Source organism: Pollachius pollachius (genome assembly GCF_949987615.1).
Source record: "Pollachius pollachius genome assembly, chromosome: 1".
In the NCBI taxonomy this organism is placed as follows: domain Eukaryota; kingdom Metazoa; phylum Chordata; class Actinopteri; order Gadiformes; family Gadidae; genus Pollachius; species Pollachius pollachius.
In genome coordinates, this window is record NC_136934.1 from 51,092,972 (window position 1) to 51,119,830 (window position 26,859).

General features: G+C 50.9%; 3 protein-coding genes across 3 annotated transcripts; 1 reads left to right on the forward strand and 2 right to left on the reverse strand.

The window, feature by feature from the left end:
• Window positions 1-1,189: 1,189 nt before the first annotated feature.
• aldh5a1 (aldehyde dehydrogenase 5 family, member A1 (succinate-semialdehyde dehydrogenase)) lies at window positions 1,190-9,339 on the reverse strand. The gene is made up of 10 exons (XM_079751688.1): window positions 9,012-9,339; window positions 8,445-8,528; window positions 6,583-6,753; window positions 6,350-6,466; window positions 5,801-5,944; window positions 5,051-5,194; window positions 3,900-4,058; window positions 3,292-3,455; window positions 3,074-3,132; window positions 1,190-2,154 (listed from the first exon to the last, which is right to left on the reverse strand). Exons 1-10 carry the CDS (start codon window positions 9,291-9,293, stop codon window positions 1,943-1,945), a joined length of 1,536 nt encoding a protein of 511 aa, XP_079607814.1. The 5' UTR covers window positions 9,294-9,339; the 3' UTR covers window positions 1,190-1,942.
• Window positions 9,340-9,761: 422 nt separating this feature from the next.
• Window positions 9,762-18,154, reverse strand: dek (DEK proto-oncogene). Its single transcript, XM_079754973.1, has 12 exons — window positions 18,092-18,154; window positions 17,327-17,474; window positions 16,984-17,082; window positions 16,627-16,736; window positions 15,973-16,067; window positions 15,547-15,676; window positions 14,680-14,991; window positions 12,975-13,109; window positions 12,590-12,686; window positions 12,320-12,465; window positions 11,380-11,448; window positions 9,762-10,506 (listed from the first exon to the last, which is right to left on the reverse strand). The coding sequence occupies exons 2-12, from the start codon at window positions 17,424-17,426 to the stop codon at window positions 10,495-10,497; spliced, it is 1,305 nt and encodes a 434-aa protein (XP_079611099.1). The 5' UTR covers window positions 17,427-17,474; window positions 18,092-18,154; the 3' UTR covers window positions 9,762-10,494.
• Window positions 18,155-20,019: 1,865 nt separating this feature from the next.
• Window positions 20,020-26,632, forward strand: kcnv1 (potassium voltage-gated channel modifier subfamily V member 1; the record flags this gene model as incomplete). The annotated part of the gene is given in 5 exon segments (XM_079758807.1): window positions 20,020-20,309; window positions 20,711-21,414; window positions 24,823-25,049; window positions 26,185-26,507; window positions 26,509-26,632. Coding segments are annotated over 5 exon segments (1,668 nt in total).
• Window positions 26,633-26,859: the final 227 nt, after the last annotated feature.

Below are 26,859 nucleotides of genomic sequence, written 5' to 3' on the forward strand. Positions count from 1 at the left end.
TCCCCCAAGCTGCCACTAGAGGGGGCGTCAGCGTTGCATCGCGTTATCGAACACCTGATATCGTGTCCACTGGGAGCCCAGTGGGAGAAGGACAAGCCACCAGGAGGGGCTGACCTGACTGGTTTCGTGCAGGGGGCGTGGTTGACCTGACTGGGGGCGTGGCTATGGGGGCGTGGCTGACCTGAATGGGGGTGTGGCTTTAGGGTCATGGCCAGGACATGTGGTGTAGGCTCAGATGGGGTTATCTCGGGACACGCTACCTTTGTAGTCTCAGAGCATTTTGGGAAATGGCCCTGCTTTTTACATGGCCTTGGGAGATAGCTTCTAACTAGTACTCAGCTCGTACGTTATACTTACAAGTGTTTACTTTCCAGCGCTAAAACACCACTAAGAACTCCTTAGTGTTTTCTTCTGGCTAACAAGAAGGCGTTCATAGACTTGTTTTCGAACTAGCATGCTTTGCAGTGTAAAGACCAAGTGAACATGCTGACTCATGCTCCACTAGACCAGGGAGCTAGCGCTCTGCTGCCCCGGGTACTGATCAACTCTGGCTTTGTAACAGGAAGTTATTCAATAAAGGTTTACACTTTAAATCCTGCATAACAAGACCTGTCCCGATCTGGTTCATATCGGTTCATAACGACGCTGTGGGTTGTGGAGAACGAATACAGAGCGTGTTTTATATTAAGTTAGTAATATACAGTTGACTATTAAGGTTATATTTAACAATTATTCATCGAAGGCGAAGTGAATAGCCCCCTTAACCTTCGGTCTCGGGGGGCTATTCCCCACTATTCACAGAGCCTGAGGTGAATGATTGAGTATATACTACAAGTGAACACTCAAAAAAAAAAGATAAAACTTTCTGTCTGGATTTATTTGTTTTTATGAGCGCGACGAGACGACCGTCAAGCAATATCCCGAGTTTGAGATCTCGATCAAGGGGTATGCCCAACGTCCCGAGATAGCGAACCAATCAAATGGCGCCATCTTAGGAGGTTCACTTGTAGCATATACTAAATTAAATTAGCTTATGTTCTCGGTCCCTTTGTATACTATGTTATGCATTCAATTATTTATTGTAACCTAATATAATCATACCAACATCACAACGTCCGCAACAAACCGAGTCTACCACAAGAAAATTAAAAATATCAAAACATTTATTTTAATTCTTTCCATTCTTCTAAACATTAGAAATACACAGTAGGGTCTATATGATGTCACATATTGTATCTACATTAAAAACAATACAACATGATACACACAATCAAGTTCAGAGAAAAACAGTGTTGAGGACATCTAGGCTGTAAATCTTAGACTAGATTTATTAATAATTATCGTCACCTGCATTATCACGTTATCTTGGCACACGGTCAGGTCAAAGTTAAACTACACAGAACATGAGGACGGATGTTAAAGGACCTATACACTGATTAGTTTGTTTTAGCTTGTGGGAAAAGTTTGACCTCAGGTTTAATACGTAAATCATGCAACTACGCAAACAGACTTTTCACGAAATAATTACCAGAAAGCTCAATCCTCTTTCCAATTAAATTCTTACATATTTCTCCTTTTTTTTTGCGACAAAAATACAGATTAAGACTCAATTTTAGGCAGCAAAGATCTTGTGCACAAATATTATTATTTTATTTTTTCACCCTGCAGACTCCTGTTACAGAGGACTCAAGATTACGAGTCTTCTCAGCTGCTCTGTTTTTGGCCATGAGCGCGTTTGAAACAAAATTCCTCCATTCGGAACAAGTTCCTAATCCAACTAGGGTAAATTTTAGGGTAGGGTTAGGCTAGCGCTCCAACCAGCTAGCGCTTAGACCCAAGATAGCCCGTAGGTGGATAAGGATCCAGTCATTAGGCCCTGTGACCCCCTTGCTTACATGGCAACGGTTCGTCGAGGAGACCCCGACCGTTGCCGCGGCGACGCTCAGGCCTCCAGCCCGCCGAAGCACATGTACTTGATGTGGAGGTACTCCTGGATGCCGTACTTGGAGCCCTCGCTGCCCAGGCCCGACTGCTTCACCCCCCCGAAGGCGGCCTCCGGCGTGGACAGCAGCCCCTCGTTCACCCCTACCATGCCCGTCTCCAGGGCCTCGGCCACACGCCAGATCTGACTCACGTCCTGGGAGAAGAAGTAGCCTGGGGGGGGGAGGGAAGAGGAGAGAGGAGAGAGAGAGGGTAAGAGAGAGAGACCAGAGGAGAGAGAGAGACCAGAGAGAGGGTAAGAGAGAGAGAGAGAGACCATAGGAGAGAGAGAGACCAGAGAGGGTAAAAGAGAGAGAGAGAGGGGGTAAGAGAGAGAGACCAGAGGAGAGAGAGAGACCAGAGAGAGGGTAAGAGAGAGAGAGAGAGACCATAGGAGAGAGAGAGACCAGAGAGGGTAAAAGAGAGAGAGAGAGAGGGGGTAAGAGAGAGCGAGACAGAGGGTAAGAGAGAGAGACCAGAGGAGAGAGAGACCAGAGAGAGGGTAAGAGAGAGAGAGAGACCATAGGAGAGAGAGAGACCAGAGAGAGGGTGAGAGAGAGAGACCAGAGGAGAGAGAGAGACCAGAGAGGGTAAGAGAGAGGGTGAGAGAGAGAGACCATTGGAGAAAGAGAGAGAGAGACCATAGGAGAAAGAGACCAGAGAGAGGGTAAGAGAGAGACCAGAGGAGAGAGAGTGAGACCAGAAAGAGAGAGACCATAGGAGAAAGAGAGAGAACAGAGAGAGAGCGGGTAAGAGAGAGAGACCAGAGGAGAGAGAGAGACCAGAGAGAGAGATACCAGAGAGACCAGAGGCAGAGGGAGACAGACAGACAAGAGAGACCATCAACAGGGTTAGAGAAGACCTGGGTGCAACGTCTGCAGTCCAACCTGAAGCCATCCTTAAGCAAGACGCCCCTGGCTGCTCCTCAATGATCTGAATTCACTGTCGGCCACTTGGAACCGAGTGTCTTCTTAATGACAGCGTAGCTGAGACAACAAACCACCAGGTCTAAAGACAGCTGGTGGTTTGACACTGATGAACTGGAGACTTTGTAAATGCACAACGGTTGCTGCTGGTTTTGAGGGACACTCACCTGCTAGCCCCACGTCGGTTGCGTTAGCGATAGCCAGCGCCTCCCTCTCTGTGTTGAACCTGCAGGCAAACACACAAAACACAACTTTAGCCACAAAACAAACAATTTCACCCACAAAAGACACAATCGTACCCACTCAACCTTCCCCCTGTTGGCAGGATTTCCAATGTTGAAATGTCCTTTCAACATTGTCCTGCAAGGCCGTGATTGGTCCAGACCTGATGACTGGCAGCAGGGGTCCGAAGGTCTCCTCCTTGGTGCAGAGCATCTCCGTGGTAACGCCCGTCAACAGGGTGGGCTCCATGTAGGACCCCTCCCCTCGCTTCCCCCCCCTCAGGACCCTGGCCCCCCGGGCCACCGCGTCCTCCACCTGGTGCGCCACCTAGAGGCCGAGGGAGGGAGGGCAGCATGGGAGACACCGGGGGTCAGGGGTCAAAGGGGCCCTGGCATCACCGGCCCCAACTGACTGTGTTGATGCCATGCTAAATGGTAAACAGACTGCATAGCTACAGCCCTTTTCTAACCAGCGGCCGCTCAAAGCGCTTTACAATACTGCCCAACATTCACCCATTCATTCAACCGTTCACACACCGACGGCGGAGTCCGCCACGCAGGGCGACAGCCGGCTCGTTAGGAGCGGTCAGGGCGAGGCGTCTCGCTCAGGGACACCTCGACACTCCGCTAGGAGGAGCCGGGGATCGAACCAGCAACCCTCGGGTCACCGGCCGACCCGCTCTCCCTCCTGAGCCCCACGCCGCCCCTCATCACCAGACCCCTCCATGGTGGCAGTGAGACACGTGGACCCCGGTCAGCGCGGCGGTCTCACCTTCTCGGCGGCCCGGGTGTTGATGAGCGGGCCCTGGGTGACCCCGGGCTCGGCCCCGTGGCCCATCCTCAGGTGGGCGTCCATGGCCACGCCCAGCTTCTCCACGAAGGCGTCGTGGATCCCGCTCTGAACCAGGAAGCGGTTGGAGCACACACACGTCTGCAGGGGGGGGGGACACCGTGGGGGGCATGAGGTGGGTGACGACGTCGTCGTGTTAAGTGACGACGTCGTCCTGTTAAGTGACGACGTCGTCGTGTTAAGTGACGACGTCGTCGTGTTAAGTGACGACGTCGTCTTGTTAAGTGATGACGTCGTCGTGTTAAGTGATGATATCGTCATGCTGGGTGATGACATCGTCGTGTTAAGTGATGACATCGTCGTGTTAAGTGACGACGTCGTCGTGTTAAGTGACAATGTCGTGTTAGGTGAAGACATTGTTGTGTTAAGTGATGACATCGTCGTGTTAAGTGACGACGTCGTCGTGTTAAGTGACAATGTCGTGTTAGGTGAAGACATTGTTGTGTTAAGTGATGACATCGTCATGTTAAGTGACGATGTCGTCATGCTAGGTGATGACATCGTTCGTGTTAAGTGACGACATCGTCGTGTTAAGTGACGATGTCGTCGTGTTAAGTGATGACATCGACGTGTTAAGTGATGACATCGTCGTGTTAAGTGACGATGTCGTGTTAGGTGAAGACGTCGTGTTAGGTGAAGACATTGTCATGTTAAGTGATAACATCGTTGTGTTAAGTGACGATGATGTGTTAGGTGATGACATCGTCGTGTTAAGTGACGATGTCGTCATGCTAGGTGATGACATCGTTCGTGTTAAGTGACGACATCGTCGTGTTAAGTGACGATGTCGTCGTGTTAAGTGATGACATCGACGTGTTAAGTGATGACATCATCGTGTTAAGTGACGATGTCGTGTTAGGTGAAGACGTCGTGTTAGGTGAAGACATTGTCATGTTAAGTGATAACATCGTTGTGTTAAGTGACGATGACGTGTTAGGTGATGACATCGTCGTGTTAAGTGACGATGTCGTCATGCTAGGTGATGACATCGTTCGTGTTAAGTGATGACATCGTTCGTGTTAAGTGACGACGTCGTCGCCCAGATCAGAGTTCTCCCCTCTCAGTGACCTCACCTGGCCAGTGTTCCTGAACTTTGACCCCATGGCGCCGGCCACGGCCTTGTCCAGGTCGGCGCTGTTGAACACGATGAAGGGGGCGTTGCCCCCCAGCTCCATGGAGACCTTCTTCACCGTGTCGGCCGCGTGCCTCAGAAGGATCTAGACGGACGGACGGACAGACACCACGAGACACCGTGTGGCAGAGCTGCGTTCAGAACAGTCACTTTATCTCAGATTCACTAACATTTACTCACTTGACTTAAACAATAAATATTCAAATACACCACTACAGCTCACGTGTGGATTAAAAGCTCAGACAGTGATCAGGATGTAAGACAGGGAAGGAGACAGACAGAAAGACACAGTCAGACAGAGACAGCCAGCGCATAGCTTAGATAGGGCCTAAAAACAGGAGAGAGAGAAAGACAAAAAGGGAGAGAAAGAAAACAGACACACAGGGAGAGAGACAGACAGGGATGGATAGACAGACAGACAGGAAGACAGAGACAGAGAGAGACGAACAGACAAAGGGAGAGAAAGACAACAGATACAGGGAGAGAGAGCCAGACAGGGAGCGAGAGAGACAGACAGGAAGAGAGAGCGAGACAGAGATAGACGGACAGACAAAGGGAGAGAAAGACAACAGATACAGGGAGAGAGAGAGCCAGACAGGGAGCGAGACAGAGAGAGACAGACAGGGATGGATAGACAGACAGGGAGAGAGAGACACAGACAGGGAGCGAGACAGACGGCCAGGCGTCAGACCTTCCCGGTGGCGGTGGAGCCGGTGAAGGAGACTTTGGCCACCAGGGGGTCGGTGCAGAGGACCTCCCCCACCGCGGGGGTCTTCTCCCGGGAGCAGGGAACCACGTTGAACACCCCCGCCGGGATCCCTGCCTGGTCCGCCAGCTACACACACACACACACACACACACACACACACACACACACACACACACACACACACACACACACACACACACACACACACAAAATCTTTGTATGCTGAATTGGGATTGGCTATAGTATTTGTAATTGGCTGTAGTGTTTAATTGGCTGTAGTGTTTTATTTGGATTTAGCATTTTTGATTGGCTGTATTGTCCTTAATTGGATTAAGCGGTTTTAATTGGATGTAGAGTTCTTCATTGGATTAAGCGTTTTAAATTGGCTCTAGTGTTTTTAATTGGATATAGTGATTTTAATTGGCTGTCGTGTTTGATTGGATATAGTGATTTTAATTGGCTGCAGTGTTGGTGATTGGCTGTCGTGTTGTGATTGGCTGAGGTGTAGTGTGGCGGGCGGGGCTTACGGACCTGGGCCAGTGCCAGGGCGGAGAGGGGCGTGTCCTCGGCTGGCTTCACCACCACCGTGCAGCCCGCCGCCAGCGCCGCCCCCACCTTCCTGGTGATCATGGCGCTGGGGAAGTTCCACTGGGGCCACAGGCAGAGGTCAAAGGTCAGAGGTCAAAGGTCAGCAGACCGCCAGCTCGTAGCGTCATCACCAGAAATTACAAATATTAATCAATAGAGCTTATGAACCAGCTGACCGGCGTGATGACGGAGGCCACGCCCACCGGCTGCTTGAGGAGGAGGATCTTGCGGTCGCGGAACGGCGAGGGCACGAAATCGCCGTAGCAACGCCTCGCCTCCTCCGAGAACCACTCCAGGAAGCCGGCGGAGTAGCCGACCTCCCCAAGGGCCTCGGGGAGGGGCTTACCCTGACACACAGAGACACACACACACACACACAGAGACACACACACACACACACAGAGACACACACACACAGAGACACACACAGAGACACACACACACACACAGAGACACACACACAGAGACACACACACACACAGAGACACACACACACACAGAGACACACACACACAGAGACACACACATACACACAGACACAGAGACACACAGAGACACACACACACACAGAGACACACACACACACACACATTACTACACACATACCTCAGGCCTGACCCAAGAACACTTCTTTCTGACTAGTTTTGTATTTGTGATGCACACCACTAAGAACATAATTATTAACATCTTTCAAAGTGAAGTTCAACGTCTATTCAAATCAACTGAACTGCGGACCTTTGATGTTATGACTGTTATTGTATTACAATATGTTACTTGTTACGTTACTCCAGTGGCGGCGCTGGGGCGGTGCTATGGTGGTGCTATAGTGTTGCTATAGCACCACCATAGCACCACCAAGAAATTAACTGAAATTTGACATACAAATCGTCTGCTTTCTCTGTATAGTTTTGAATTCAGCTCGTTTCTCCAGTTGATCTAGTGAAACAGCGCCCCCAATTACCATATTACCAATTACCACGCAGCGGCAGCAATAAAGTTATAAACTCTGTGCTGGTCTAAGGTCAGATCCACTCTACACTTCTGCTTATTTGTGGTCAGTTCGTTGTCAATGTCTTGCCGTTGCTGTCCTTGGATCAGTTAAGCTGATCAAAGCTCACTTAAGGTGGTGATGTCACTCACTGTCACTCACGCGAGAGATTTATAGTAGCTACATTGAACATTATGCTTTTACAAGCTAGCGTGCATTATTTTGGCCGGCGTGAAAAATGGATCGATTTTTTGTGAAAAACGACCTCATCCAGAGGAATCAGTGGCGTCTCAGCCTGTCTTAATTGAAAGTGACATGCAGAAAGTGGGGATGAGGACGACAGCAGTTCATCGAAGGAGTGTGAGGGCGAAGAAGAGGAACAAGAAATTGAGCGGGAAGAGAACGTGGAGGATGAAGCTGCTACTAGTGCCTTTAATAGGTCCATGACTAATGCTAGTGGGAATACTGTTAGCGACGTTAGCAAGGCCCTCAGCGGCCAGCATTGAAAAAGTACCCTTCGCCACAGTTTGGCAATCAGCAAAGGTACTTCTCTGAAAACATCAATGGTGAGTGCAGTTTTTAGGCCTAGATTAGTGCTGATTATAATTATTATTTAGTGGTGGATACCCCATAGTCCTTATGTTTCCTGCAAATCCTTAAATATTACTGCTATTAAGCCTACTAGTTTTGCTTGGACTTCCAAGCGGTGATTCTATTGATTTTTGTTTTAAATTCAGTAGTTGAATTAATTGAGGTATTGCATGGTCAGATTACGATGTTTCCAACTTCTGGTAAAGCCTTGCATCTGTTGTTTGCCTTATTGGACTTTAATAAATAACGGTGTATCTTTTGGCATTGTCTCTCTATGCAATGCGAATAGCAGTGGACATTGTGGGTTAGTGTTGTGCTTTTCAGTTGAAAATCACGCATTTGTCTGGCCCTGCGGATATATTTTACCATACAGTACATCCCTCAGCACCATCAGTGAATAATTCAGACCCACTGTAGCACCAGCAAGAAAATCTCTGCCGCCGCCACCGCGTAACTCACGCATTCAAAGGTGACGATCCGAGCGAGCTCGTCCTTGTGCTTCACCAACAGTTCATACCACCGCCGCAGGAGGTCGCTGCGCTCCTGTAACCCAAACACAACACGAAGAAGATGAAGGCTGTCTGCTGGCTACTGAACACAGCAGGCTTTAGTAGTGAGCGATCAAAGGTTACAATTCAAGTTTACATCCCTTAAATCAGCATGCCATGTGTGTAGCTGTGGTGTGCGCCTGTTTTCCACCCACAAGGAGTTAGGGTCTTATAACGTCCCCTCTTCTAGGGAATACTGATTAATAGATTAGTTTACTGCACGAATAACCAGCCTTACGTTCAATGCACTGACAGCCAATGTGCTGTGCACCTCATACCCCAACCCCACGGCACCGTTACATAACAGACCCTTCAAAACGACAGACAGGGGGGCAGGCAGACATCCAGACAGACACAGAGACACACATAGACCCTTCATCCAGACGAACCTGCCAGTCCCGGGTGACAGGTCTGCAGGTTGGATGTGGTTTGGTTATTTGGCCGATAATAATGACTACAGACATGCACAGCAATGCACCTTCGCGGTTTGTTGCTTCCAGGTGTGGAACGCCTTGTACGCCGCGTCCACGGCCTGCTTGGCCTCCGCGGGACCGCAGTCCGCCACCCGGGCGATCAGCGCCCCGCTGGCCGGGTCCAGGACGGGGAAGTCGGCAGCGGCGGAGGTCCAGCGGCCGTCGATGTACGCCTGGTTCCGCACCAGCTCGGGGGTCACGTCCAGGCTGTATGTACGCTGCATGGCGGCGGAGGGTAGGAACGGGCGGAGGAGAAACCGGGTCTGTAGGAGGCAGAAGCTACCCATCTTCTGGGAAAGGGGCTGTGTCGTGGTGGTCCGCGAGACTCTGGCTTCTTTTGGGTCTGCGGTCTCTCTCAGGGTTGCAAGGCTGGGCGAGAAATATGGCCCAATCTGGCAACACGGCACTCTTATGGAGTCTCAGTGGGTGGGCTTAACCGCTAGGCGGCTCGGTTTGGCTTCAGCTGGTTTGTGGCTTGAAGGCGGTCTTACACGGCATCGTGCACAAACACAATAGTTGTACTAATCATAAACGTGTGCGTTCATTGTCCATCTGAACCGGGTCCGCAGGTCATCCTACTAAGGGGCTGTTTTAAGGAGATGTTCTGCAAACGCTTCTGTAAACATCTGCGCCCCCTAGCGACTAGAGCTGAGTAGTTCCGACTGGAGGCTTGTTATAAACACATCAAAAACAATTATTAGAAAAAACATGTTTTATTATTCCCACAAAATCGTTTTTGAAAATTAGGAGTGTATTCTTCAGCTTTATGATTCGACATAACCAGAGAAGATACAGATCTGTGTCTTATACTCAATTATCCAATTAGATACATGTCCAGTTCTACAATCATTAGCCAACCTCGACATGGTCGAGGCTGTTAAACAACAAATTATAGATATTCATTTTCATTGTGTTAAGATATCAGTTAAACACCAATGAATTACATTTTAAAGTCGAGGATTGGTTCACTTTCAACAGGTGACCCTGAAGTGAAACTAAATCCCAGGCGTTCTCCAAAACTGATCAGGAATACCAAAACAGGAAAACAAGAATATATTTACAAATGTACATAACACAATATCTGAGAACTGGTTCCGAAAATAATCTAATTATGTTAGCAAACAAGGACATGTTGAGGAACTCATTTTGACCTGCAAAACGTCTAAAGGTTAGGTCTGTACGTTTCTGATCGGTGTATTGATTAGTGATCGGTCTGTTGACGGTGGAACGACGACGGGCTGAGGATGGATGATTTCAAGGCCTCCTGTCTTCATAAACAGTAAAAATAGGTTTAATAATACTTGCTCTATTACACCTCATGACTAAGGCTAATAAAACCAAAAGGTTAATCTATCATCAGAACAAAAGGTAGGTGACGGCGTGAGACAATGCTTATTTTATGAATGGGTTGACTGGACGAACGAGTCAGGAGAACAGCTGGTTCATAACAGAACGGGCGGACTGCGAGAGCAGGACTCAGTGTCCAGGTCAGGTGATGAGCTGGAAGGAAAATAAAGAGTTGGGTCACTACAGGAAGTTGACTTTTCTTTAATGCCCTGTCCCTGATTGGCTAGCCCGGAGACCAGCCTGATGACGGGAACTTTCTGCTTCTGGAACGGTCTGGATGCCTACGTCGACCGACTGACGGTCTCCTTCAGCCAATCAGCGGTCTGGATATTGACCTGAATTTATTTGGCGACTCCTCACTTAAAGGGGACACATCATGCCACCAGGTGAGAGTGTGATTAGCCTTACAAGCCGTTTTGATAATCTGCCCGATCTGACATCACTAGTGGGCGTGTCCACCTAGATCTGTGCTGGATAGATCAGTCTACCAGCCTACCCAGTGGACTGAAGTCAACGTCGCTCATCTATCCAGAACAGACCCAGTGATGACATAAGGGGCAGATTTTCGAAACGGCTTGTAAGGCTAATCACACTCTCGCCTGGTGGTATAATATGTCCCCTTCAAAACATCCAAGGCCTGAGCGCGCGATATGGCTTGGCTAGGATGTATTTAGAGTCTTCCAGTCCAGACGGCACCTGGAAAAACTAGAGCCGGAAAGAATACGAGTTTCTACTGCAGCATTCAGAGCGGGCCGAGGCCTTAAACCATCTGTTAGAATACCGGGGGCTTCAAGGGCCCAGCGGGCTGAGCATATCTCACAAAAAGAAAAGTGGAAAAGCGATGAAAAAGTACTTTTGAAACATCATTTATACGTCAGCTAAATTGCCCTTTCTCTGTCGGGTCCGATGCTAGCAACTCTTGAGCTAAGAGGGAACGACTGAGACGGAGGAAAACACCTGGGAGATTTATCCCGAGGAAACTCCTGACAGACGATAGGAATGCAGCCCGACGACTCAAACACTCACTGATTTGACGGTCTGTTTGATGTAGTCCTTCCTGCTGGCCAGGTCGTGGTCCGGGTACGCATCGTAGACCTGGGACACACGTTAGGACACACGTTAGGACACAGGTTAGGACACACGTTAGGACACACGTTAGGACACACGTTAGGACACACGTTAGGACACACGGTAGGACACACGGTAGGACACACGGTAGGACACAGGTTAGGACACACGGTAGGACACAGGTTAGGACACAGGTTAGGACACACGGTAGGACACACGGTACACCCAGCTGTCTTCAGACAGAGCGCCATGGTAACGATGATTCTGGTGGTGACGGGTGAAGTATTATGAGGGCATTAGCGCTAGTCGCGGTGTGGTTGTGTTGGTGATGTTGGTGACGACGGTTAGTGATCGGTTAATGATCGTTATTTTCGTGTATTTGCATCGGTCGACACTTTCGCCGATTTTCTTTTTTTTTTTTTTACATATTCTTTCCCGCCATGATTTACAGACAGTTCAATAATTTTTTCTTTTTTAAATCGAGACATGTAAGATAAAAGTGACGCTTCATAAATAAGTTTTCTTTCATTATGCACACTTCATCAATACTCCAATGTCATGTTGTAAATAAATAGATAATAATTCACGTTGGGTAAAAGGGTTAAAATGGGAAGTAAACATAATGTCACTGAACCCATTTGTAATGTGTAATTAGAAGGTGTTAATGTGCCCGCGTGAAGGAGTAAAGAGTGCCATTAAAGAACGCCCGTTTTGGAAGAAGCCCACCCGTGTCTGTGTGTTGTGACGAGCGCTACACAACGTTTGTTATCATCATTGTGTAATTTCCATGCTGTACATTGAGGGAGCAGAAGAAGTATCGGCCTGAGATAATCGGCGCATCTGTGGCGGGCTGAGGCTGACCAGACGTCCTCATGGGTGGACCCCTACTGACGGTCACCTTCTGGCAGATCTGCTTCATGGTGACCTCCTCCAGGTCGGCGTCCTTCAGCAGGCTCCGTACCGACTCCTCCAGCTGCTTGTCCGACGGAGCCACGCGCAACATCTTGATGAGCGGCCGGTCGTCGTCGGAGCTCCCCTCAGACACTGGGGGAGAGGGGAGGGGGGGGTTCAGATCTACCAAGAGGTCAGCCCCCCCTGGGGGGGCCAGCGGTAGACCTGGTGTCAGGACTCGGCTTGTGGCCCCTGGGGGGGGCGTTGCCGTGGTTACCTGTGTTGTTGTTCTTCTTGCTGTTGCTGCTGCTGTCGGCCTTCTTGGACTTGGTGGAGGGTTTGGACGGAGCGGCTCTCTTGGCCTTCTTCTTGGGCTGAGGGACGGACGGACAGACAGGCAGGAGGGCAGACAGACAGACAGACAGACACAAAGACAAAGAGACACAAAGACAGACAGAAACAAAGACAGGCAGGCAGACAGACAGAAAGACACAAAGACAGACAGACAGACAGACAGACAGACAGACAGACAGACAGACAGACAGACAGACAGACAGACAGACAGACAGACAGACAGACAGACAGACAGGCAGAGGGATCAGTACGGTGAAACTAACCGGTAGGTTAACCCATGAGTTGGGTGGGGGGTGCCTCTGCCTCACCTTGTCGTCGGCCTCGCTCTCTGAATCTGAGGGCGCCTTCACGGACCTCTTCCTGGGCGCGGGGCTCTTCCTCTTTGGTGGGCGCGGCCGTTTGCTGGCGGCTGGTTTCCTGGCGGGCGATTTGGCCTTGGGAGCCTGAGGGGAGAGTTGTTGGGCAGTTTAGGAAGGAGGTCCAGATGACTGTCAGGGGGGCTGCTGAGGGCAGACGTGGTGTGAGAGTACTTGATATCCTTGGATTGTGCCTTACCAGTACAGATATCAGTGAAGAGTGGAATGGTTTTCACACTATATATGTATCAATTTGTGCTGTCAATCGATTTCTTTTTCTTTCTGTGATTAATCCGGATTAATTGCAAAAGATCCCATGGGTAGAGCCCAACCGATATATCGGTCCGCCGATATAAACTTTAATAAATTTTGAGTTCGACTTTTCTGCTGTGACAATAAAACAATAAAATAAAGTTTATTTTTAAATAGCATTACCTTATTATTTTATTGAGGACTCTAACTACAAATAACCAACGTTAGTGTTACGATACTAGGAATAGGGTTTGTTTTAGGGTGCTTAGAGTTAGGGTCAGTACTGACATCCCACAGAGGGGGCGGTGTTGAGGTGCTCATCACAGGTAAGTAGCAACAGCTGAGGGGACAGGAAGCGCTGGGAGTTCAGAGAGAGTGGAGAGTGCCTGGTTTCAGCAGGTGAGAGAGGGGTGAATGAAAGCAACCCGACGGACACGCGTTGCTTGGCGACTTTGAGAAGAGAACCTTTTGGATTTTTATGTACACGGTGAACTGAAGGAAGAATATAGAAGGCGGGCTGGTGGCCTGCAGACTAGGTGCCGGTGTGGTGGGACGCGGGGCTGTTCGCCTTCGGTGGCTGTGGACCTGTGGTGAGTACCTCGCACCTAACCCCTGGATAGGTTAGATCACACTCACCCAGGGGAAGATTAGGAACAATACTCAAGTCAAGCACACCACGTAGGGCCAGACTTAGGTCACGGGCTGTCTACCCCGGTTAATAGCGAGCGCGGTAGGTCAGATCGTAACACCCACACACCAGGGATTAAAACTAACAATTTCCTGTCGTCCCGGGGATGTAATTAATTGTCATCGGGAGGATCAATATTGTCTCGGGTCGACCTCGGGACGGAGAGATTTTTGTGGGCACTGACTTAATTTTTCTGTTTAAGTTAACACTTTCTGCTAACAGAACGGGTTTGCGGTTGGTGGAAAATATGTATGCATAATATGAAAAGGTAAATGTAAAAAGGACTGAGCTTCGTTCAATTGAATCAATACAACTCCCTGACTGCAGTCACTGAACGGTACTGGCAGAAGGTCAAGTAGACCACAGCTCTGTGACTGAGGGTGTTGGTTGTCGTCTTGAAGCTAAACAAACCTAGGCTGGAAATAAATAGATTATTTTGTCAACATAGTGTGTTTTTTTATTATATTATCAGTAAGTAACAACTCAAAATGTAAAAAAGATTTTTGGGAAAATTCTGAACGATTTGGGACGGTTCAAAATGTTTTTTGGAAGTTTCCTGGTCGGTGGTGAAAAAATTAGTTTTAACCCCTGACAGACACACACGCACACACACACGCACACACACACACACACGCACACGCACCAAAGAGATATAAGACTGAACCACCATGTGGCTCTGGGCTGCTGTCACAAGAAAAAACAACCAACATGAATTACCTCTTCCTCCTCCTCCTCCTCCTTCTCCTCATCCTCCAAATCTTCATCCTCGTCTCCGGACTCATCGCTCTTCTCGATCCCCGACTCCTTGGCTTCCTCCTCCTCTTCCTCTTCCTCCTCCTCGGCCCTTGCCCCGGCCTTGTCGTCGTCGTCCTCCTCGTCTTCGTCGCTGCTGGACTCCATGACGATGGCCTTGGACTTGCTGCCGCTCTTGGTCTTCTTGGGGCTGGCTGACGTGCTCTTGGGGCGGGGCTTGCTCTCGCCGCCCGACAGCCTCTTCTTGCTCCTCTTCTTCTTCTTGGAGAGCAGCGGCTGCAGGTCAGAGGTCAGAGGTCAGAGAGGAGCGCAGGGTGAGTTTAGGGAGCCGGACTCAGTTCACTTTATCGGTACTTCATTGCTTTTCTTTTAATATAAGCTTTCTTCTTCATGGGAAGCAGGGTAAATGGTGAACGGACTGCGTTTATATACAGCGCTTTTATAACCAGTGGCCACTCAAAGAGCTGTACAATATTCACCCATTCGTGCACACATTCATGCACACATTCACACACCAGGCGGAGTCAACCACACAGGTCGACGGCCAGCTCGTCAGGAGCAGTCAGGATGAGGCGTCTCGCTCAGGGACACCTCGACACTCTAGGAGGAGCCGGGGATCAAACTAGCAACCTTAGGGTTCCCAGCCAACCCCCTCTACCTCCGGAGCCCCAGGGGTGAAAGAGACAGGACAGTGGGGGTGAAAAAGAGAGCGAACCGGGGGGAGCACGGGGCCGTTGGGACGGGGTGTTACCCCGGGTCGCTGCGAGGCTGGGGGAATAACCCTTCTTCCTGCCAGTGACCTGCACGGGGCCGGGTTCAACGGGCGCCCACCTTGCCGCTGTTCTTGGGCGCACTGAGGAAGACGAGGATGCGGTTGATCAGGTCCACCTGGCTGCCCTTCTGCTCCAGGTCCAGCACCTTGCAGATGGCCCTCAGCTTCAGGTTGGTGAGCGAAGACCACCTGGGGAGCGGAACACACAAGACCTCAGCGTCCCACAGTGGACTGAGGATCCCCACTCCTCTACCGTGGTGGTGGAACAAACAACTTCTTCTTAAAAACTGTATCAACTATTTACATATTTTTCTGGAGAGTGCTTACAGCTAAGAATGCGTGAATCAGGGGATCGAACCCAGAACCTTTTAGCTGAGAGTCAAACACCCTCGACACCCTGGACCCAAGACCTAGGGTCTAAGGGTTCCCCGCTGAACAGGGGGGAACCCCCCCAGAGGAGAACCCGACAGAACAGAAGAGCCCACCTGAGCAGCTTGTCTCTCTTCTTGGTGAACTGTTTGCTGTTGACGTCGAAGGGGAAGCCGTTGAACTGCCGCATGTTCTTCCTCATGCTGGCGGTCTGAGGGAGACAAACAGAACCAGGGTTCAGACTGAGAGGGGGAGCCACGATACACTTCCGTTTCCCTACACACTGCTCCTTCCCTCTCGCTGACTAACTGCCCCTGCGCGTCGCCTCCATTCAGGGCGTTTAACAGAAGCTTTTATCCAAAGCAACTTACAATAAGTACATTTGTCAGAAGAAGAAAAACAATATTTCACTGTTGGTATACAAGCATTAACAATCGCTAGGTTAACCCATTCCCCGTATACGACAGAGATAGCTAGGATAAGAGGCTACACAATGCTATGTATGCATGTACTATTTTTCTCTACCCTCCAGGGTGAGGTGAACGAGCACGAGGGCAATGAATGTAGGAAATGGTTTTGGAACGCGCTCGGTATCCAGATTAGAGTGAAGCTCGCCCCCTGTTGGGTTTGAGCTGCTATGACCCCTCCCCGAGTTCTGACATGAACCTTGCCCTCACCTTCACCCCGAGACGACCTCTGACCCCTCACCTTCACGCCGAGACGACCTCTGACCCCTCACCCTCACCCCGAGACGACCTCTGACCCCTCACCTTGCCGGGCCGGTCGAACATGATGGAGTGAAGCGGCTTCAGGTCTCCCGGCTTCAACTTCCCGATCATGTGGTTCGTCCTCGGGATGTCCCCCAACTTATCCCCCCCCCCTGAGAGAGAGAGAGACCAGCGAGAGAGACCAGAGAGAGCGAGAGAGTGAGAGAGACCAGAGAGCCCAGAGAGAGAGAGAGACCAGACAGAAGAGTGAGAGAGAGAGAGAGAGAGAGAGTCAAAACAGAGACCACAAACTCGTCATCACTATCCGATGCCGTGTGCCCCTGCTGACGACTCCTGAGACGACATCAGGGACACGCATCACGTCCTCCCTCAGATGAACAGCATGTGGGTTCTCCTCACCGTCCTCCACCTTCAGCTTCTCCTTGGGCTTGGCCATCTGGATCTCCAGCCGGGCCACCGTCTTCTTGGTCCGCTTCCCCATCACCTCCGTACTCGGGTCTGCACAGAACCACACAGTTCACCTCATGTACTTTATAACACTGTAACTATTGGTTTCCATCAATGATGCGGGTCTAGCACTGTACTTCATGCACCTAGAAGAATTACAAAAGCAACAGCAAAGACACTCCACTAGTTATTTGTTTCTATAGAATGGATTCAAGAAAAACTGGCTTTGGTGGTTTGTTGAAGTTTTTTTAACAGAGAATTGGACTTTTACCGGGAATCCCGCTGCGGCTTTTACCTGGGGTGGGCGTGTCCGCCGGCTCATCTTCCCGCGTCTCCTCCGCCTCCTCCCCGGACAAGGCCGCTGCTTCCACCGCTACCTCCTCCGTCTCACTCATATTCCCTCCGTCTGTTCAGCTTCGTCGGGCGGAGTGAATAAAAACGTCCTGGATGGTAAAAAAAAGATATCCACCATACCAATTCAAGTTCCGCACAGCTTTGGAAGTTCTGTATTAAATTCCACGGCGGTCACAGCCCACTTCAACAGGGCAATGCACATAAATACAAGACAGCCGTGTGGCATTAACACGCACACACACGCAGTTTGAGGTCCATGTTTGAAGCATGACTTGTTAGAGATGGGCGGTGCGGAGGAGGACGAGTAGCGGCGGGCGGTAATGCGGCTTGGCGCGCTGCGGGTGTTTAAACCCCGCCGCTCCGGTCCCGCCCTCGGTTTAACGTTAACATACACGTCGGCTGAGCCCGGGTTTACCCCGCCGTGTGACGGCTGGCTCGTAGTACAGTGGGGAACACACCACACAGGCGGGCGGCGTTGTTCCTCTAGCGACGGAGCGGAGAGGCGGAGGTCCACCGGCATGCTAAGCTACGTTAGCCCCGCTTTGAAACACTGTGAAGTTGCAGCCGTGCAGGACAACCTATCTGCCAGGCGAGGTGTTTAAAAATCTCCGCCGAGCGACATTAATGTGGATGAGTTGGGCTAAAGAGGTAAAGATTAAAGTATTCTCTGTGCCTGGTGTTAGTCAGTAATGTTATAAAAGTTTACCTGGCTCTCAGAGTGTCAGTCGCTCTCTCTGTTTGGGTTTTTTCAAATGGCGGTTTGTTTAGGGGGCGGGGCCGACAGGGCGGGCCGCCCCACCGATTGGCCCAGCGCCGGGTGACGTCACAAGGACACCACAGGAACGCGCGTGAGACGAGCGCGGTGACGGCGAGACGTCCGACGGGATGAATGAATCAATGAATCAATGAGTCTCGACCCCCATTCAACCCCAAAACTTTAAACGTCAATCATCAAACCTCCATCGTTGTTATAAATTACTTTACATCCGTTATTAAAACCCTTATTGGGCGTAAAGGTTTAACGTTCTCATGACGCGTCGATGCGTTCAACCGACCGCGTCTGACGTCATCTTTGACAGTACTCACACCTTTGCTCTCAAATAGTTTAGAGAACAATCGATCTAATATATCCGATCTATATCTAATTAACGACAAATCAAATAGCCTTTTTGATTATTTTCTCTGTTTTAAATACGTTTGTTTTTTTGGTATAATCTGATAATGTGTGTCAGAGGATGAAGATGTGATGTAGATGTCCGGGACGCCTTTAGGTGGCGCTTTAGGACGGGGATAGGAGGAGAAGTGGAGCAGGGTTTGATTTCCTTACCGTTCGATGATGGATAAAAGAGGAGGTTGTTGCCTAGCAGCGCCTCTTCGTGCTGATTGGCCCCCGACCGCTGTCTCGCTCCGGAGTATTTTTAAACCTCACTCACACTTTTTCCGTTCAACTTGACGGAAAGAGATGCCACCAAGTTTTGTCTAACAATATTTTTTTTTGAATTGCGTTGTTGTGCGTCGAGAATGACCTGGATGTTAGGATATCCCATCGACTGTACTCTGGAGGCTGATCAGGTAGAGGAACAGGTAAGACCTCTCAAACCACTCATGTGATTTGGGTTTGGGGAGGGGGGGGCAGCTAGTTCAATCAATAATGAAATCAATGAAAAGGCTCTTCATGTTGAAACTTGTTGAAATTGAATCAAGCAGTAGATTTTTACTTAACATTTTTTACTTTCTCAACAAATGCTGGATTTATTTTTCATGGTGTCCCCTGTCCCAGTGGTTTCCTAGTAAACACCGAAGTTCGAATACATTCATTGTTGTTTTAGTGAAGTGGTTCGCTCCTTCATGTCACAGCTGTGTCCTGAAGTCTTGTGTTGTCTTCCTCTTCTCCCCCCCCCCCCCCGTACTCCGTCTCTCTGGTGTGTGTTTGCGGGCTGTGTGTCTTTACATTATGTGTGTGCGTGTATATATATGTGTCTGTGTGTGTGTGTCTGTGTGTGTGTGTGTGTGTGCATGCTTGTGTGCGTGTGTGTGTGTCTGTGCCTGCGTTTTTATGCGTGTGTGTGTGTGCGTGTGTGTCTGTGCCTGTGTGTGTATCTGTGTGTGTGCGTGTGTGTCTGTTCCTGTGTGTGTATCTGTGTGTGTGTGTGTGTCTGTTCCTGTGTGTGTGTCTGTGTGTGTGTGTGTCTGTGCCTGTGTGTGTATCTGTGTGTGTCTGTGCCTGTGTGTGTGTCTGTGTGTATCTGTGTGTGTGTGTGTATCTGTGTGTGTGTGTGTCTGTGCCTGTGTGTGTATCTGTGTGTGTGTGTGTCTGTGCCTGTGTGTGTATCTGTGTGTGTGTGTCTGTGCCTGTGTGTGTGTGTGTGTCTGTGCCTGTGTGTGTCTGTGCCTGTGTGTGTGTGTGTGTGTGTGCGTGTGTGTGTGTGTGTGTGTGTGTGTGTGTGTGTGTGTGTGTCTGTGCGTGTGTGTGTGTGTGTGTGTGTGTGTGTGTGTCTGTGTGTGTGTGTCTGTGCCTGTGTGTGTGTGTGTGTGTCTGTGCCTGTGTGTGTGTGTGTCTGTGCCTGTGTGTGTGTGTGTGTGTGTGTGTGTGTGTGTGTGTGTGTGTGTGTGCTTCCCTCCCCCACAGCCACTATGAGCCTGTCCCCCCTCTCCCCGCCCCCCTCCCTGGACTCCAGCGGTGTGTTCTACAGCGACGGGGCTGACAGCTGGACCGAAGACCCCCCCGAGCCCCCGGGCGGAGGCCTGGTGGTCAACGTGGGCGGCTGCCGCTACCTGGTGTCCCGGGACCTGCTGGCCCCCCACCCGGACACCAGGCTGGGCAGGCTGGCCCGCTCCGGCCACGCCTCCGCCCGGGACCTCTGTGACGACGCAGACCTCCCGGGGAACGAGTTCTTCTTCGACCGCAGCTCCCAGACCTTCCAGTACGTCCCTCCGGGGAGAGAAACCGCTAAACTGGGATGAGCTGTGGCGTGAACCTCCTGGTCTCCTGTCTGTCTGTCTGTCTGTCTGTCTGTCTGTCTGTCTGTCTGTCTGTCTGTCTGTCTGTCTGTCTGTCTGTCTGTCTGTCTGTCTGTCTGTCTGTCTGTCTCACACCTTTGTGTCACGCCTGTTTTGTGTGCTGGCGTATCTTGTGATTCGTGTGTCCTCTGGGGATTGTTTGATTTTTATCTCCTCCACTCTCTCTCCCGCTGTCCCCCCTCCCGCTCTATGCCCCACTTTCTCCCATTCTCTCTCTCTCTCTCTCTCTCTCTCTCTCTCTCTCTCTCTCTCTCTCTCTCTCTCTCTCTCTCTCTCTCTCTCTCTCTCTCTCTCTCTCTCTCAGATACGTGATGAACTTCTACCGCACGGGCCACCTCCACGTGAGGGAGGACCTGTGTGCGGTCTCCTTCCTGCAGGAGATCCAGTACTGGGGCATCGAGGAGGTGCTGATCGGCCCGTGCTGCCGGGAGCGCTACCTCCGACGCAAGGAGCAGAAGGAGAGCTTGGGCCCTCCGCAGGTGGTCCGGACCGCCGCCGCCGCAGACGATGGAGACCCCAGCGACGACGAGGACTTCACCGGCGCGGCGTTCCCGGGTCTCCGCCGCCGCCTCTGGGACTTCCTGGAGAAGCCCGACTCGTCGCTCGCCGCCCGCACCTTCGGCTCGCTGTCGGTCTTCTTCGTGGTGGCGTCCGTCGTCAACATGGCGCTGATCTCCCTGGACCCGGCCGAGGGCGTGGCGGCGGCACCCGGGGGGGACGGCGGCGAGGACGCAGGGCGCCTCCTGCTGGACGCCCTGGAGTACGCTTGCGTGGTGTGGTTCACGGCCGAGCTGGTGCTGCGCTTTGTGTGCGCGCGGGACAAGTGGCGGTTCAGCCGCGGCGTGGCCAACGTCATCGACCTGCTCGCCATCCTGCCGTTCTACGTCACGCTGGCGGTGGAGCGGCTCCAGGGCGGGAGCAGCGAGCTGGAGAACGTGGGCCGAGTGGTGCAGGTGCTGCGCCTTATGAGGTCCCTCCGCATGCTGAAGCTGGGCAGGCACTCCACAGGTAACAACACACTCCACAGGTAACAACACGGGGGTTACGCACTCCACAGGTAACAACACGGGGGTTACGCACTCCACAGGTAACAACACGGGGGTTACGCACTCCACAGGTAACAACACGGGGGTTACGCACTCCACAGGTAACAACACGGGGGTTACGCACTCCACAGGTAACAACACGGGGGTTACACACTCCACAGGTAACAACACGGGGGTTACACACTCCACAGGTAACAACACGGGGGTTACACACTCCACAGGTAACAACACACTCCACAGGTAACAACACACTCCACAGGTAACAACACGGGGGTTACGCACTCCACAGGTAACAACACGGGGGTTACACACTCCACAGGTAACAACACGGGGGTTACGCACTCCACAGGTAACAACACGGGGGTTACGCACTCCACAGGTAACAACACGGGGGTTACACACTCCACAGGTAACAACACGGGGGTTACACACTCCACAGGTAACAACACGGGGGTTACACACTCCACAGGTAACAACACACTCCACAGGTAACAACACACTCCACAGGTAACAACACGGGGGTTACGCACTCCACAGGTAACAACACGGGGGTTACACACTCCACAGGTAACAACACGGGGGTTACACACTCCACAGGTAACAACACACTCCACAGGTAACAACACACTCCACAGGTAACAACACGGGGGTTACACACTCCACAGGTAACAACACGGGGGTTACGCACTCCACAGGTAACAACACGGGGGTTACGCACTCCACAGGTAACAACACGGGGGTTACGCACTCCACAGGTAACAACACGGGGGTTACACACTCCACAGGTAACAACACGGGGGTTACACACTCCACAGGTAACAACACGGGGGTTACACACTCCACAGGTAACAACACGGGGGTTACACACTCCACAGGTAACAACACGGGGGTTACACACTCCACAGGTAACAACACGGGGGTTACACACTCCACAGGTAACAACACGGGGGTTACACACTCCCCAGGTAACAACACGGGGGTTACACACTCCCCAGGTAACAACACGGGGGTTACACACTCCCCAGGTAACAACACGGGGGTTACACACTCCACAGGTAACAACACGGGGGTTACACACTCCACAGGTAACAGTGTGTAACCAGTGTGTGTAAACAGTGTGTGGAGTGTGTAACACGGGGGTTACACACTCCACAGGTAACAACACGGGGGTTACACACTCCACAGGTAACAACACGGGGGTCACACACTCCACAGGTAACAACACGGGGGTCACACACTCCACAGGTAACAACACGGGGGTTACACACTCCACAGGTAACAACACGGGGGTTACACACTCCACAGGTAACAACACGGGGGTTACACACTCCACAGGTAACAACACGGGGGTTACACACTCCACAGGTAACAACACGGGGGTTACACACTCCACAGGTAACAACACGGGGGGTAACAACACGGGGGTTACACACTCCACAGGTAACAACACGGGGGTTACACACTCCACAGGTAACAACACGGGGGTTACGCACTCCACAGGTAACAACACGGGGGTTACACACTCCACAGGTAACAACACACTCCACAGGTAACAACACGGGGGTTACACACTCCACAGGTAACAACACGGGGGTTACACACTCCACAGGTAACAACACACTCCACAGGTAACACACTCCACAGGTAACAACACGGGGGTTACACACTCCACAGGTAACAACACGGGGGTTACGCACTCCACAGGTAACAACACGGGGGTTACGCACTCCACAGGTAACAACACGGGGGTTACGCACTCCACAGGTAACAACACGGGGGTTACACACTCCACAGGTAACAACACGGGGGTTACACACTCCACAGGTAACAACACGGGGGTTACACACTCCACAGGTAACAACACGGGGGTTACACACTCCACAGGTAACAGTGTGTAACCAGTGTGTGTAAACAGTGTGTGGAGTGTGTAACACGGGGGTTACACACTCCACAGGTAACAACACGGGGGTCACACACTCCACAGGTAACAACACGGGGGTCACACACTCCACAGGTAACAACACGGGGGTCACACACTCCACAGGTAACAACACACTCCACAGGTAACACACTCCACAGGTAACAACACACTCCACAGGTAACACACTCCACAGGTAACAACACGGGGGTTACACACTCCACAGGTAACAACACGGGGGTTACACACTCCACAGGTAACAACACTGTTGTTACACACTCTACAGGTAACATGTGGGGACACGGGTGTTACACACTCTACCTGAGAGTAGAACTTGTGAGGACTTGGATGTCTCGAACACTTCTTCTTGAGGCCAAACATAACAACAACACAATTGTCACGGTGAGGTAACGCTGGGTTGAATTACTAAAAATGTAATTCAACGGAACAGCCGGCCCACAGAAACCCACCGGGGGCCCTTCATTGTTTGTAGGTTTCTGGTGCATGCTCTATGTACCAAGTTCTTCAAAAGCCTAGTTTCCGGTGACCTGAAAAGTTTGAGTGTGGACAGGAAGCCCAAACGCAGAAGACACACTATGTCTTCAGGAATATGCATATAATTGTGGCCGAGGCTGTAGCGAGTATGGAACATGGAATCCCCACGTAGAGGACAGCCTATCACAAGCAGGGTTCTGAAGGAAGTCCCTCTAGGAAACATCATAAACAAGTGTGGAGCTGAGTAGCTCACAGGAGCGTATAAGACCAACCCGTTGGAGAGGAGAGGGCTTCCCTCAGAGGAAGTGAGTTGCAGGATAAGAGAATGTTATTATTGATCTTTGAGAACCTCTCTTAACGGAAAGATGAAGAGGAGCTTTCTCAAGTTGTCTGTCTCTCTCTCTCTCTCTCCTGCAGCCTTGTTAAGAGGGAGGAGAGGATGATGACAGGATCAAAGAGTCGGTTTTCTTGAGTGTTTTCCTCCAACGTGAGCATTTTTCAAAACTATGAAGAACTTCCAAAGAGAGCACGCTTCAAATGAGCGGTGGTTTTTGAGGAAAGATCCAATGTTCCCTTTTAAAATGTGACTGATTCTGCAACCCAAAAACCTTTGTCAGATTTGGATTAGGGATTAATAAATACAAACCTACAATTAAGAATGAGTAGACAGAAATGATGTGCGGGTTTGATGCGATGACAGAAGGGCACCCTATGTGAGTGGCTGCCGCTGATGTCACACACGTTCCGTTGCTCTGATTGGTTGGAGGTTATATCCAATAGCGTCGGGGGTCAATTCGGTCAGCTTCTGTTGGTAACGCCCCCAGGGCATCGAGAAGGACCCCGGAGGTTCTAGACTAACTCACGTTAAAGCATGAGTCTGGCGACGTCTGGCTAAGGTCTTACAGCACTCTCAGAATACTAAACCAAATCCCTCCTCCTCCACCCCTCCCCTCCCAGGCCTGCGGTCCCTGGCCTCCACCATCACCGAGTGCTACGAGGAGGTAGGGCTGCTCCTCCTCTTCCTTGGGGTGGGCATCTCCCTCTTCGCCACCACCATCTATGCACTGGAGCACCACCTGCCTGGCACCACCTTCTCCAGCGTGCCCATGGCTTGGTGGTGGGCCACCACCTCCATGACCACCGTGGGCTACGGGGACATCCGCCCAGACTCCGCCCCCGGAAAGGTAGGCTCCTCCTCCAGGCTCAGTCTGTTTCCTGTTTACTAGTTTGTCATCGTTTAAAAGACTTTTTATTTTATTCAAAGTGACTTATGCTGAAGTCAGATACAGGTCCTTAAGGAGCAGGGGGTTAGGGCGTCGTGCTCTCTGCCTACAGGTAGGCTGCGGACGTGGGGATCAAACCCAGTACCTTTTTGTTTTGGAGTTGGCCAGGAGGAGGGAGGGAGCAGAAAGTGATTTTTTGGGTAGTCCGTCTATCTTCTGCTCTTTTCTGCTCTCTCTATGTGCACATCTAAAATCGTACCGACAGCAGAAGAGTTTAGAGTGTTGGTATTATACTGTTTGTGCACCACTGTGAATAACATTCCCCCGGTTGTGTAAAGAGGTCAACCTTAGATGAGCTTTGATCAGAGCACTGGACACTGGGCTGGGTGAAAGTTCAGTCTCCAGCCAACACACCAGAGTTCAGAGGTCATCACATGGACCAAATATTTACGATGCAGCTAAGGACGAGAAGTAACTGAATCCTTTAAATATAGGCTACAACTGAGATAAATGCTTTCGCTCGAGATTTGAACTTCAAACATGTATTTGAAAAGGGAGGAAGCCGTTGGTGTCTAGATTCAGTTGATTTTAGAACGCCAAACAGAGCTGTGATCTGATTGGCCGTGCCTCTAGAGGCCAGAGTGCACCGGAGCAAAGTTGAAATGCTGAACTTTGAGAAAGTAGAAATCCAAGCCATGGTTAGCGTGATGCTAATGGTTTGGCTTCAGCGCCCAACTCCCAAGGAACACATTGATAAGGCTGAGCGCCCAACATGGGTTCACATTTACATTTAGGCAATTTAGCTTTAATCCAAAGCGACTTCAAATAAGTACATTTGTCCGAAGAAAGAGAAACAACAATATATCTGTCGGTACAGTAAGGATGTTTATAGAACCAAGTGTCAAGCACTAACAATCTCTAGGTTAACCCATTCCCCGTATACATCAAAGGATAGCTGGGATAAGATGCTACACAATGCTAAGTATAGTTTTTAAGTGCCAGGACGTTCAACAGACAATAAGTGCATGAGAGGGGGTGAGCCTTGAGTCTTGAGTGTTGGGTTCTTGCGTCAGAGACCTCCGCTCTGTCCCTGAAGGTGGTGGCGTTCATGTGCATCCTGTCGGGCATCCTGATCCTGGCGCTGCCTATCGCCATCATCAACGACCGCTTCTCCGCCTGCTACTTCACCCTCCGCATGAAGGAGGTGGCGCTGAGGCACCGGCAGGCACTGCGGAGGCTGGCCAGCGGCGAGGAGGAGGAGGAGGAGGGGGAGGAGGGCGGGGCTGGGGGAGGAGGGGGCGGCGTCAACCTGCGGGATGCCTACGCCCGCAGCCTCAGGGGGCTGATGGAGGGGAGGGAGCAGGAGAGAGGCGGGGCTGGCAGGGGGGTAAAGCTACGGTGGTGGACGGGGGAGGGGCTCTGAGGGAGGGGGAGGGGCTCTGAGGGAGGGGGAGGGGCTTCTGGGGAAGTTAGAGATGCGGGAGATAAGAGGAGGAGCTCTGAGGGGGCGGAGCTCTGGCGGTAGAAAAGGGAAGGGGCGTTAGGAGTGGGAGGAGCTTGTAACATTCACCTATTAACCAAGGAAATATGTTTATTGGTTATTTTAAATCCAGAAATCTTAAGTTTTTCTGCCGACAAAAATATTGGTGTTTTTCTGTGTTTTCTTTTATTAAACTCTTTAAATAACATCATGACAAATGTAATGCAGCATAAATATCATATGAAGGTCATATAGATCAGACGGGTAGGGGATAAAGAGATGCTCTTGATG